Below are 12,526 nucleotides of genomic sequence, written 5' to 3'. Positions count from 1 at the left end.
TTGAGCTTATTTGGTAAGGGATCTCTATGGTCTTGGATTGACAGGGCACTTCCTCGGGCACTGGTCCCTGGAGCTTCTTCCCGAAACCCTCCTTGATCATGTGCTGGCCTGACAGCCTCTTCGACCCTCAAGCAGGGTCCAGCAGGGAAGGCCCAGGAGGATGTGGGGTGGGGCTCACACACAGAGAGGGAAGCCACCCTCCGAGCCAGGCTGCTAAAGAGGTCATATGCCCTGCCAGCCGCCCCTCCCCCACCCCAGCTGCCCCAGCACAGGAGGTGTCCTTGGTATTCCACCTGCTGCACCCAATGCTGAGGCCATCTGAGCTGAGGGAAGATGTCAGAGAAAACCCCAAATCGGATTGAGGCTTCTGCTCCCCCGTAATGAGGTTCATTATCAGCTGCTCTGATCCCTGTAAAACCCAGAAGGCTGGATTAGGGACAAAGTCTAATCCAGGCTGACTCCTCCTGGCTGAGGAGCCAACCCAAGCTGGCTGGAGAGACAAACCCGTCGGTCCTGGAGGAAGAGCTGAAGGTGGCAGGTCTCGGGGAGGGTAGAGAGCAGGAGGCCCGAGGCCCGAGAGTGCTCTGTGGGGAGTGAGGGAGAGCCTGCTCCTGGACGGCTTTGCTGCTGAATCTCAGGTGAGGCCAGGCACTATGCATTTGGTACAGACCTGGACAGTAGGTCTCCAAGGAAGAAGTCAACACACTATGTGTGACTTAACAAAAATAATTTTATTCGCCCCTCCCACGCAGAAGTGGGAGAGTGGGAACGAAACATGTGTCCCAGCCTCTTTCCACCTCTGTCTGCCCGCAGTGGAGCCTGAAGAGGAAACCCCTCCTTCACTGCACTCAACCCGAACCTTCCACATCCAACAGTCAGCATTGATTTTAGAGAACAAAATAAAAGACAAGAGCCGCGGCTCAGAGAGGAGAAGTCTGCCCTCTCACAGGACTACCTGGACCCCGGCGTCCCCCACCCCTTTCCCCTGCCACCAAGGAAGCACCACACCCCACAGCCCAGCCACTGTCACCCACCTGGCCTGCCAAACCCCACCAACCTCCAGCTACACCCTTGCAGCAGAAACTCTAGTTTGAACCTGGGAGACCAGGATCATCTCCTGAGGCTTCCAGACCCACTCCTGTGGCCAAAGCCCACTCAGGTCTGAGGTGCCGAAGCTGGGTCGGCCAGGAGTGACGCTGCTTTTTCTTCACGTTGAGAGGGAGGGAGGGAGACAGAGCCTCACAATGTACCGAGGAGCTCCACTCCAGCCCACCCAGCCCAGGATACTCTCTTCTGGATGGAAACTCTGGACTTGTCTGCCTCAATTTAAGGCCAAGACCAAGCAGGAGACATTGAGACTTCAGCGGGAATGGGGAGGACTTCACATAAGCTGAAAAACAGGAATTGGGTGCTGAAGCCAGGGCCTGAGCCTCCCGGAACCCCACCCCCCCACCCCTGCCCCGTGCTGGTCAGGTGACACTGGGGCCCTGTTTGTCTGTCTATGGACCCCTTCACAGCAGACTCCAGGGCTCACTGTAACAGCTAGCTTTCTTGGACTTGCTACTCTAAGGTAGAAAAGGGAAGCAAGGGACCAAGGGGGCCAAAAAAGCTCGGTGGATAGCAGCTCCGTTTCCTGTCCTCTTCCTGGACAGTTCAGGCTACGGGGGGACTAGCATGGCCCTTCAGGTTCCTCATCCTGGCCCGGAAGTAGATGTACATGGCTAATAAGCCCATGAAGGACACAGAGTAGAGCCCCACACAGAGGCTAATGTCCAGGTGGGAAAAACCCCCTCCCACAACCTGTAGCCACGGGCCTTGGCCCTGTACAGCTCGGGCCTCTGGCTCCCCTTCAGGTATGCTGGCTAGCTGCTTGGGGCTGCGGCCCCCTCGCCTTAGCTCTAAAAGGCCTTGGAGGTGGTTCACCTCAGGCAGCAATAAGGCCTCAGTGTATCTCTTCCTCAAGTGATGCTGGCCCTGCGCATGCTCCTGCGTATCCCTCTGGAGCTCTTCCATGTGCTCAGGAGGGCCCTGCCCTGGTGGAGCTCCGCTCATTCTGAGGCCTGTGTATGGTTCCTGGGGACCACTTGCTTCAGGCTTCTCAGCTGGAACATCTAGGGTGGTAACTCCAGGGGACTTTGTAGAAGCAGCCTGCTCATGGCCCAGCACTGAATTTCTGGTCTCCAGTTCTAATGCATCCATTACCAGCTCTAGGGTAGTTTCCGGATTCTGGGGACCCCTCTGGGTTGTTAGTCCAGCTGCAGGAGAGTCCGTGATGATGTTTCCTGGGGAGAAGTGAGCCTTGAGAAAGTTGAAGGTGGCATCTACATCCCACACAGGCTGCTGTCCGCTGAGTTCATTATGGCAGGCAAAACACAGGTCACGGGGTGGCCACTGCACTTTGGGGAAGAGGGGGTCCTCACTCGGAGCGCCTGGGGAGAGAAACACATACAGTGTTGGTTGTAATATCTGGTCTGCCTAGGAGCTCAGGTTTCTTGTGTTCAGAACACCAGCTTTTTCATCTACAAAAAGGCTCCCCAAGCCTTTAAAAGGATGGAAGATAAAATACAGATACAGAAACAAAACTAACATGTGGCCAGGCCTGGTGGTGTAGGTCTGTAACCCTGCCTACTCGGGGGATGAGGTTAGGAGGAGGATGATCAGGGCCAGTCTGGCCTCTGCCTCAAAAAAAAAAAAAAGGCAGAGGAGACTTTGGGGACATAGCTCAGTGAGCTAGGCCCTAAGTTCAATCCCCAGCACCACCCCAAACAACCCCTGGACACAGCCACTGCAGCATTTGGTGGCAGGGCTGAGGCAAAGGTAGGAGAAGAGGCGGGCCTGCCAGCAGCGAAGGCAGGCATGTGTCCTGTCTTTTTCAAGTCACCAGGAGGCTCCTGGAGAGGGGACCAAGTGTGGCACCACCTGCTCCATCACTCCCGCCCTGGGAGGGCCTTCTTGCTCTTCAGACGTGTAGTATCCAGTCTCCAGAAGTCATCCCTCCCAGGCTCTGTGTGCGGACCCACTGTGCTCCCATGTGCAGGGGGAGCACACTGAAAATAAGGGGAACTAGGAAGACAGGCTCCCTGTCTGTCTCTCCAGCCCACACTGATGAGAATGGAAAACCCCTGCTCCTCCTCCCTGTCAGTCTGAGTGAGAGGCTAACAGCCAGGAAGCAGTACAGGGGAGGCAGAAGAGATTCTAGCAGGCCAAAGAGGGTCCTGGTTCAGCAGGGGAAGAAGCGCTGGTACTGAACACCGGGGTCACACAGTGTCCCAATCTGTTCCCTCTAGACACAGAGCTGGCGGTATTGGACTGGTTAACAGCTATGTGGAAGAAGTATAGGCCGTCGCTGAAGAGACAGTGAGAATGCCCCCAAATGCCACCTCCAGCCTTGCAAGTGGCCTTTCCTTACCTGAGAGGCGAGCATTAACCCTGTTGTGGCTAGTCCAGAGCCAGAGAACTGCACTCTTGGGACTTGTCACCCGGTGCATAGAGGCAGCAGCCATCTGCTCAAAATGGTTAGCACAGTCTCGACAGCCAAAGAAGAACCGAACATAGTTCCTCATGGCTTGGAGGACCTCCTGGCCATCAGCTGTAGGAAAAGGAGACACCACACAAAGGCCTGTTGCCAGCCTCTGCTGTCTCCATCACGGTTCCCCACAGGCTGCTCTGTCCTCAACTCTGCTGTGGTCACCCTGCACAAGGGCCTCACAGCCAGCCTGTGTAAACAGAGGCCTACTGTTCCCCGGCCTACTCCTCTCCCTGCGGGGGCCACCCTAGAGGTGGTCCATCCCTCCAAAGCTCCCAAGCCTCAGGTCCTCCTCTCAGGTCCCCGTTGTTACATTCTTCAGAGGGACATTCGGGCTTGTGTGACTGGAGAGTGGGAAGGAACAGCGCGCTCAATTCCAGCTCCCATCAGCCTCCTCTGCCTACAGCCTTCAGGTTTCCCATTCAACTTGCTCTCCAGTGGGCCTTGCCTCTCTGGGGCATTCTCAGAAGTCCATCCTGAGCTGGTCTGAATATCTTCTAATTTCTCTTCAGGTCCCCTCAGTTTTCTCACTCTGACAACCCCCCCCCCCCCCGTCATAGGCTGGCACAGCAAGGGTCTCTGTCGAGACTCACACGTTTTCCTTAATTGAAACCAGCCTCTTCTGAAGGTGTACCCACCCCAACACTTTCGCACCTTTTTTCTCTTCCATACTCTATATACCTCAGGATTTGCTTCCTGTTGCTTCTAAATGTTCCCATCTCCAACCCTTTCGAAGGCAGCCTCCTACCTCCATCCACCAGGATGTCACACACAGAGAGAGACAGAGACAGAGACAGACAGAGAGAGAGAGAGAGAGAGAGAGCACACACACACACACACACACACACACACACACACACACACACACAGAGCTTCAAAACATCAACACCTGTACTACTGTGCCCTTTACCTCCTCAGCCTTCCAAGCTCCATTTCTTCTGCACCCACTCTAGGTGTAACTGGCCCCCACACTCCAGCTGGCCTTGCCACTCTGCCGCCCCTTCCCAACAGCTCCACAATTGCATTCCTGCAAACATTTCCTTCCCTCCTTTCTGCCTCATCAGTTGCCCCCCTAATCCAGGCTCACTCCGCCTGGCTCCCTCCCCGCGGAGCACGGAATAAACACGCATCTGAGGAGCAGGCCCCGACTCACCTGGCTCTTGCGGGTAGTTTTCACTATGCCGACTTGCCTGCACAGTCAGGAAGTGGAAGAGAACCCACAGGGAGCAGGGGAAGCCCCGGAAATGGGGCTCACTGCCCTGGCAGCCAACCCAGTTCACCTTCTCATCAAGAACCGAGTCCTAAGGAATACACATGACCATGAGCGCACAGCAGAGAAGAGAGGGCGAGAGGGGACAGGAGAAGCTCCCGGGAGCACACAGCACTCAGCAAAGGAGGGTCTCTTCTTGGCCTGTCACCTCAATGGGGCACCTCTGCCATCTCTACCCTCCAAAGGACAGCAGAGCTGAGAACCCATGGCACAGACCAAGCTCTGTCTTTGGAAGAGCAGAGCTGTTCTGATCACTGAGGTCCTGCAAGCCTTGTCACCTTATAAATCCACGTGGTTTTGGCACGTCTGTTGGGTGTGGCTTGCTTTTGCAGCCAGCAGGAAGAATAGGTGCCCTGCTGTGGGCCACGATGAGGATGCTGCTTGGAAGCAGGCAAGAGTTATGGTTAAGAACTCTTGTGTTGTAAATAAATGTGGTAGCTCATCCCTATAATCTTCACATTTGGGAAGCAGATGAAGGAAGATGGCCGTGAGTTTCAAGGTCAGCAGCCTTTGATACAGAGTCAGAAGACCTTGTCTTAAAAATAGGACTCCACTGTCTCAAGCCTTGTTTTTAGTCCCAATCACTTACAGGTACCATGGGCCCTTAGAGTACAAAAGTTATCTAACTGCTCAAACTTGGTTTCTTCAGCTACTAAATGGAAACTCTAAGGTCCGAGGATTCAATGAGACAGTCTATAGAACCCATGAAGGGCGGCTCATTAGTGATAAATGGAATGACCTAATGCAAACTACCGAACAACCAGTAATGTTGTCGGAGATCTCAGTCCCTCCAGTCCCAGAAATGTCAGGCCACTGCTAAGTCTTTACTTGCCTTCCAGACTCACCTTCTTCCTGTCTTCCATAGCAGTTCTAAAAAAACTATAGGGCATCTTCTTCCTCTGCTGTTTGTAAAGCCAGTCGTTTAAGGAGTACAGGAAGTTCTGGACTGAAGGCCGGCCAGGGAAGTACTGCAGATGGGACACAATGCAATGGGAGAGTAAAGACAATTCCACAGCTTTACAGTCTTAGAGTGGGGGCTGTGTAGACGTGGGCCAGTGCAGGTCTACTAGAATGTCCTAAAGCCAACAGTCACCAATGTAGATTCCTATAGTCTATTCTGGGCAGAGTGGAAGAGACTCTATGTCTCTGAGGCCCTGTGGGTCTCTCCTGTCAAGGCTCATGCTCTAATGCTGACCTAACCACTCAAAGGAAGGGCCAAGAGCACGCCACTCCCAGGACTGCTGTGAGCACTGGGCACAGGTCTTTACTTCAGGTGGTCCTCGGATGAGCAATTCACTGATTGATGAGCTGGACTTAGGTGGGTAGGTGAGGGGATAAACATGGGGTAATAGTGGAGAACTGAAGCTGCATCCTGGCAGCTCTTTTCTGATGCTCAGAACCCCCTTTTACAGCCCAACACCCTTGGAGCAGCAGTTGGGTTCCTCAGACTTTGAGATCCCGGGGCACTTTCCCCCGGCCCACCCCTGACCACCAACAAACCTCCTGAGAAGTACAGGAGGAAGACGACAGCAGGGACATCTTGAGCCATCCTCAGTAGTGAGAGGATAGGAAGACAGACTCAAGGGCAGGGACTTTCAACGGCATCACAAGAGGGAGGAACCAGAGAGCCTTAAGTCCCTAATGCAGGAGCCAGCCAGCTTCTGCCCGCCTCCTTTGGGACACCCACTCCAAGCTGCCTGGGCTGTGCTCTCTGCTCTTGTTAAGTAAACTGTTCTGGCTGTCGCTGTTTCTTTGCTCAGTTCTTTCTTTTGAAAAGACAAGAACCAAACTGAGGTGAAACCTTCAATGGTAACAGGCTGGCAAAAGACCTTTTGTTTTTAGCCCACAGGCCGCCAATGCGGACAGGCGAGCCCAGGGCTTAGGGCCAAGATCCAAATCTTGATGGTAACTCCCAGGGGCCTCTGAGGAACATGAAAAGCTACTTTGACAATAAGTCAACTCAAATCTGATTAGTATCAGCACTTTAAAACCACAAGGACTCAAGGGAGGAGGGACTATGTGCATGTGTGCATATGTGTGCATGTACAAGTGGGGGTGAGGGACAGAAGGGGGGGCAGGAGCGGAGCAGAGCCGATAAAGCCACAAAGAGGAAAGAGGTAGGTAGAGAAGACAATGACCCTGAGAAATGTAACGAGGAGGAGTAAAAAGAAAACCATTTGAGAGAAGAGTCCTGGATACAAGATGGCACAGGAAAACCTACCAGATTCAGTCCTCTGAGAAGACATTAAACGTCCTTATCAAACCGCGGGCTGGCCATCCCCCAGAGTGAAAAATGGCTGGAAAGACTTGTGCTTCAGAATGCTCCCTCCTGGCTAGCTCCTGGGAGCTCTGGGCCCACACACTGATTTACAGCTCAAAGTCAGCATTTCTCACTGACCTCCGCCTGCCATCCTGACTTGGCACCTTCCTTCTGCCTTCTAAGGCCATGCAGCAGAAGAAAGGATGAATTTAAGGGCTCTGGACAGCACAGGGGGGAAACCCTGGTGAGCACACGCCACCCAGTGGCCATCCCTGATGGCTGACCCAGGAGCTCTTCATTCCAGGCTCTCCTGGCCCTGGAGTGCTCAGTTGTGAAAGGCAAGAGAGGGTTAGAGGAGATGTGGACTTTCTCCTCAGACAAGGTGCTTCACTTCTCTGAGCTGTCATTTCTTCTATAAAATGATGAGTACTACCCACAGAGTTTAAGAATGGAAAGTAAGCAAATACCCAGTTCACCATACAGTCAGCTGCCAGAGCTCAGGAAGGGAGCAACTTTGACTATTATTCTTCAGGAAAGAAGCTTCCAGGAAAGTAAGGCAGAATGCGACAGTGGTGCAGGCAAAGGTCTCAGGTCACCCTGCTCCCACTGTGGGTCATCCACATATGTGGCTTCCCTCAGTCCTCTGCTTCAATGCCGTCATCCTGTGTTCTGAGAGACCTGGCTTCAGGCTGAAGGGCCCCCCTCCTCCCATACTCTTCTCCTGTCCCACTGGAGTGTGCTGTTCAGGCCTCTAACCTGGGTGTTTTCAGTGTCTCCTCTCAGATGGGCTTCACACAGCGCAAACTAAATACCAAATTACTTGTAGCTGTGAATGGATACAAGCCGCACAGGAAACGTACTGCTTTGGGGGACTCCTTTGGAGTAGACTGACCTGGGCTGAGAAGTCCTTCTCATTGAGGTCTGCAGGAGTGGGGGAGCACATAGGAGCTTTCCCTCACCGCAGAGGTAGGAAAACAGTACAGAGGATTGCTCTAGATTTGTCCCCTCTGAATGCTCAACAGGATGTCTGTCCCAGGCCTCGGGACTGTGGAGCACAGGCTGTAGGCCCCAGAAACAAGGTCTGTATCCCGGGAATGGCTCTGCCTTGCCTGCGGCATTCCTCACAGGGTCCTCTGTGTACAGACACACCGACCACCAAGCCGAGAGGGTGGGGACAGCAGCAGAGTAGGCAAGATGGGGAGAGAGCGGAGGTTCCCACAGACCTGGGAAGGGCGGGCTTCAGTCAGCTGGGACTGAGGGAAGCTGAGTCAGCAAGCAGGCCCAGGGGACAGGCAGTCCTGACTCAGCAGCAAAGCAGGGCAGGCTGGCCATGGATGGGAAGCCAGAGTGAGGAGGAAAGAGAAAGGCAGCTCTGGATGACAACGCCTCAGCTCAGGCCTTGGGTCTGGTCCTGCTGGCAACTGTAAGGCAAGTCACTTAAGGCCCTGGGCCCCTTAAATGGCAGGGGCTTTGCAAAGCAGGTAAGGAGACTAAATGCTGTCAGACATCAGGGCCTTGAAAACCAGGAGCTTCGCCCTGAGGAGCAGCCACCTTTCCGTGAAGCCGGGGAGCACAGTTGAGGGTTAACACTAGGGATCTGGGTTTTACCGAGAAGACAGACAGAAGTGTAAAAAGTACCCTTCTTCACTCGGGTGACCCACAGTCCCATTTCCCCAGTCACCAACCATGGCAGGGAGTGAGAAGCCACAGTCTGGGGCTTAAGTGAGGTGGAGAACTCAGGTAAGCAGGCAGAGGAAGTCACTGGATGGCCGGGCACATTCCCAGCTATTGGGGTAACTGGCCCCATGTCTCTCTCCCCTCTACTCTACAGGGTGGGGTGGTGTCTGACAATGTGGAGCTGGTACAGAATATGGCTGAGAGGAGGGTAGCAGTCTGTGGGGGGCCTGGACAGCTATGGGCCCAGGTGTCCAGTCAGACCTGAATTCCTCAAGGAAAGGACTGGTGTGGTATACGGCTTCCAGATATGCATCCTAATTACATATGGAACTGCAGAGTCAAAGAAGGCTGGGGCTCTGCTCACCTTGGCCAATACTGCTATAAACTTTTTTAGGGCTGCCAGGCGATGTCCCTCCAGAACTGAGAACTTTCCCACTTCTACATGCAAGATGTAATGCAGTGAGGATTCCAGGTCGGCCATGTAGATCTTGGAGCTGAGGACCAACAGGAAGCAGAAAGAGAAGGCACATCAACCTCAGAGCAAGCGCTCAAAGGAACGGGGGGGGGGGGGGGGGGGCAGGGGGCATTACTGATGTCATGGGAATGCATAGTGCTTGCCTCTGACTGCAGTTTGCTGAGAGCCTTGGATGAATAACTTTTCTAGGTCTCAATCCCTCATCTGTAGAACAGACATAACACATTGCCCCCAGGTAGGTTGCTAAGAAGACTGAAAACAGATGTAAACCAGCTTGGTGCAGGTAGGTAGGGCCTGCTCTCCAGGTCTAGAGCTAGCCCCTTCTGCAACTCACTAATCAGGCTCATTCTGTTTTGAGCAAAGACCCTTAGGGACAGACTAACAGTGGATATACATAGCTCTAGAAAAGCTAAGCTCTCTGGGAAAGGGAAAGGCCTAGAGTTTAGCCTCCCACCAAGGCTAGGGGGTGGGACAGCAGAGACGGGAGAGGAAACACACTCTCTGTTTCTCTCAGAGCTCATATGCATACAGTTTCTAGACCGCTCAGGCCTCAGACCTCTCCAGGCAGTTGTGCCATCCCATGTCCACCATGCTTCCATGGGGTCAGCTCAGGTACCTCTGGGAACAACATTGAATGCTGGTCACTCCTCCACCTCTGCCTCCTGACACCTGGGTTCCAGCCTCGGCATGACTGTGAGCTAGTTTTATGAGCTTAGACGATTCCTATTCCCTGAGCTCCTTCACTTGTAAAACAAAGCAACAGTTCCGCCTCTTGAAGGTATGGGGCCAAGAAGGGCGGCTGCCGAGATGAGCAGCAACTATATACACTTCACTCTCAGGCAAAATCTCTACTGTGGTGTCCTCTGGCCTCAGTTTACCTCACCATTCTGATGTTCTGCCTCAACAAGTGATCTCATTGGTCTGGAGAGGTAGCTTAGCAGTTAAGAGACTGGACTGCTCTTCAGAGGACCTTAGTTCAATTTCCAGGACCCCCACCAGGCTGTTCATAACCTCCTGAAACTCCAGCTCCAAGGAATCTGATGACCTCTTTTGGCATGACACACACACACACACATGTATAAATAATAAAAATAAAATCTTAAAAAGTGGCCTTATGATAGAATGAGATGATGCAGGAAGGTGGCAAGCACAGAACTTGGCATAGCTCTTAGTAACCTGAATCATTCAAATGATAAAAATGACCAGTGACAGCTTTGTGTGCATGCATGTGTGTGTGGTGTACATGTGTGTGCAGGTGTGGCTGCATGTGGAGACCAGAGGCTGGCAGTGGGATGTCTTCCTCAATTGCTTCTGCACTTTATTTTTGGAGACAGGGTCCCTGCACTCACCTGGGAGCTCACCATTTCAGCCAGACTGGCTGCCCATGGAGCCCGATTTCTGCCTAACTGCATTCCTCAGCTCTGGGGTTACAGGCGCACCGCTACATCCAGCTTTCACATGGTGCTTGCGATCTGAACTCAAGGCTCACCTTTGCCCAAGGGCTTCACCCACTGAGCCATGCCCCGGGCACTCAGTGTCACCACTAAGTCTCTTTCCTGACTTGATTTACTAAAGTTCCTTCCACTGTACTTCTACCCATCGGGTCTGCTATGCTAGGATGTGAGACCCTTTCGGGACCTTCCCCCAGTTCTCTGTGCATGTCCCACTTACAGGCTATCTTTCTGAGCTAGCACTGAGCTGCCTGCTCAGACAGCCTTGCTTAGTACGTAGCTGGGCACTAGGGCAAGAGGTCTCCATCTCCATGTACAGCAGCATCAGGGTATTACTATAAAACCAAAGCCCAGGGGCCTCATATAACCAGCAGTTCTTTCACACTTAAAACTGCACAGATAAGGACTACCTGAAAAGTAGTGCACTCCCTGATACTTGTGGCATTGGAGGAAGGCTGCGTGACTTCCTAGAAGGGATGCTTTGAAGGGACTGTAAAGTCTATGAGCAGAGACTGCATCGGGCCTGAAGGTCAGCAAAGGCAACCACGGCCAGCGTGGTGACTGCCTGTGTCTTGAGCTTCATTCTGCTCTAAGCAAAAACCACCGAGGGGCAGAAAAACAGATGGGCAGTATGCGTGCGTGTGTGCGCGCATACACACACACACACACACACACACACACACACACACACACACACACACACACGCCCCTAAAAGAGCTGGCCCTCTGCGAGAGTGGAAAGCTAAGGACCCGGCTACTCACTAAGGCTGGAGAACTGGGATAGCAGAAGGGCCTGGGGGCAGCGTGGACAGCAGCAGTTTGTCCCTTTCAGAGCTGATGTGCACGCAGATGCCAGACCTCACCCTCTACTAGACAGATCAGAACCCACAGCCCTAGCACATGCGTGACCCTGAAGAAACAACTGCTCGGGACAGAAGTTGGTGTCGACCCTCCCTAGTAATCGTCCACGCTGACTCGACTTCTCCCTGCCCTTCCCTCCTCCTTTCCTTCCCTCCTCCTCACCCCTGCTTTCTCACTGTGTAGTCAGACTGGCCTGGAATGCACAACCTGCTGCTGTGGCCGCCTAGGCACTGGCATTGCAAGTGTACCGCACCATGCCTGGCTTCTACTTGCTTTGGAGGAAGGTTGAGCTTATGCAATGTGGGCGACAGACAGCATTCCTTCAGTTATGAAGGATAATGTGCGATGCTGTTTAGCAAACCCACACTTGGCGCTGAGGCCCTGTCACAAAGACAGGAGAGGCCACAGCAAGATTCCTGAGCATGGTCAGCAGTCATGGACCCCCAAAGGTCTACTGTGTAGCAGGGTATTACTCAACTGGGGATGTAGTTCAATGGTAGAGTTTCTACCTAGCATGTTCAAGTCCTGGGTTGAGTTCCAAAACCCACGGCCAGCCGTGAAGGGACAGATGTAGGCTATTCCCATGACAGGAACAGGAATGAGTAAGGCCGCGTTTGTGCAGGGGATGTGGCCTGTGATCAGAGGGGAGGTAGGAGAGGGATGAATGTGAGAACCCGGTGCGCTTACTGGTCTACAATATTCCACACTGTGGGTACTATATTCTCAGTAGTGACTGGCCCCACTGTGGTTGAGGGGGTATCCCTGGTCGGTCCAGACAGTCCCCGGAGGTAGGATGTGTAGAAAGACCTGGACTCCATCAGCCTGGGAAGAGAGCAAAGGGAAGAGTAAGTACAAAGGAAGGATCCCAGAGCCGGCCAGAGAGTCAATAGGGCAATTCCTCCAACAGAGAGGCGGAGCAAGAATGGTCTAAACTCACCCCACCTTGTCTACGGCGCCTCAGGCCTCACTTTAACCTGTCCATTCACTGACATGCTGTGGTAACCCT

The 12,526-nt window shown here is 53.3% G+C and overlaps 1 protein-coding gene across 2 annotated transcripts in view; it reads right to left on the bottom strand.

The window, feature by feature from the left end:
- Window positions 1-712: 712 nt before the first annotated feature.
- Window positions 713-12,526, bottom strand: part of Qsox1 (quiescin sulfhydryl oxidase 1) — a 38,844-nt gene continuing 27,030 nt past the window's right edge. Inside the window, exons 7-13 of one of the 2 annotated variants that reach the window (XM_036202782.1) lie at window positions 12,208-12,342; window positions 9,098-9,227; window positions 5,642-5,764; window positions 4,680-4,827; window positions 3,410-3,589; window positions 2,203-2,429; window positions 713-1,390 (exon numbers count right to left, since the gene is read on the bottom strand). In XM_036202782.1, coding sequence (XP_036058675.1) covers window positions 1,382-1,390; window positions 2,203-2,429; window positions 3,410-3,589; window positions 4,680-4,827; window positions 5,642-5,764; window positions 9,098-9,227; window positions 12,208-12,342 — 952 coding nt within the window. In that variant the 3' untranslated portion in view covers window positions 713-1,381. Of the gene's footprint in view, window positions 1,391-1,432; window positions 2,430-3,409; window positions 3,590-4,679; window positions 4,828-5,641; window positions 5,765-9,097; window positions 9,228-12,207; window positions 12,343-12,526 lie in introns of those variants that run through there. The other variant, XM_036202781.1, reaches the window with a different exon arrangement.

This window comes from Onychomys torridus, chromosome 11 (assembly GCF_903995425.1).
Source record: "Onychomys torridus chromosome 11, mOncTor1.1, whole genome shotgun sequence".
Classification (NCBI taxonomy): domain Eukaryota; kingdom Metazoa; phylum Chordata; class Mammalia; order Rodentia; family Cricetidae; genus Onychomys; species Onychomys torridus.
This window is presented reverse-complemented; position numbering and strand designations above follow the sequence as displayed.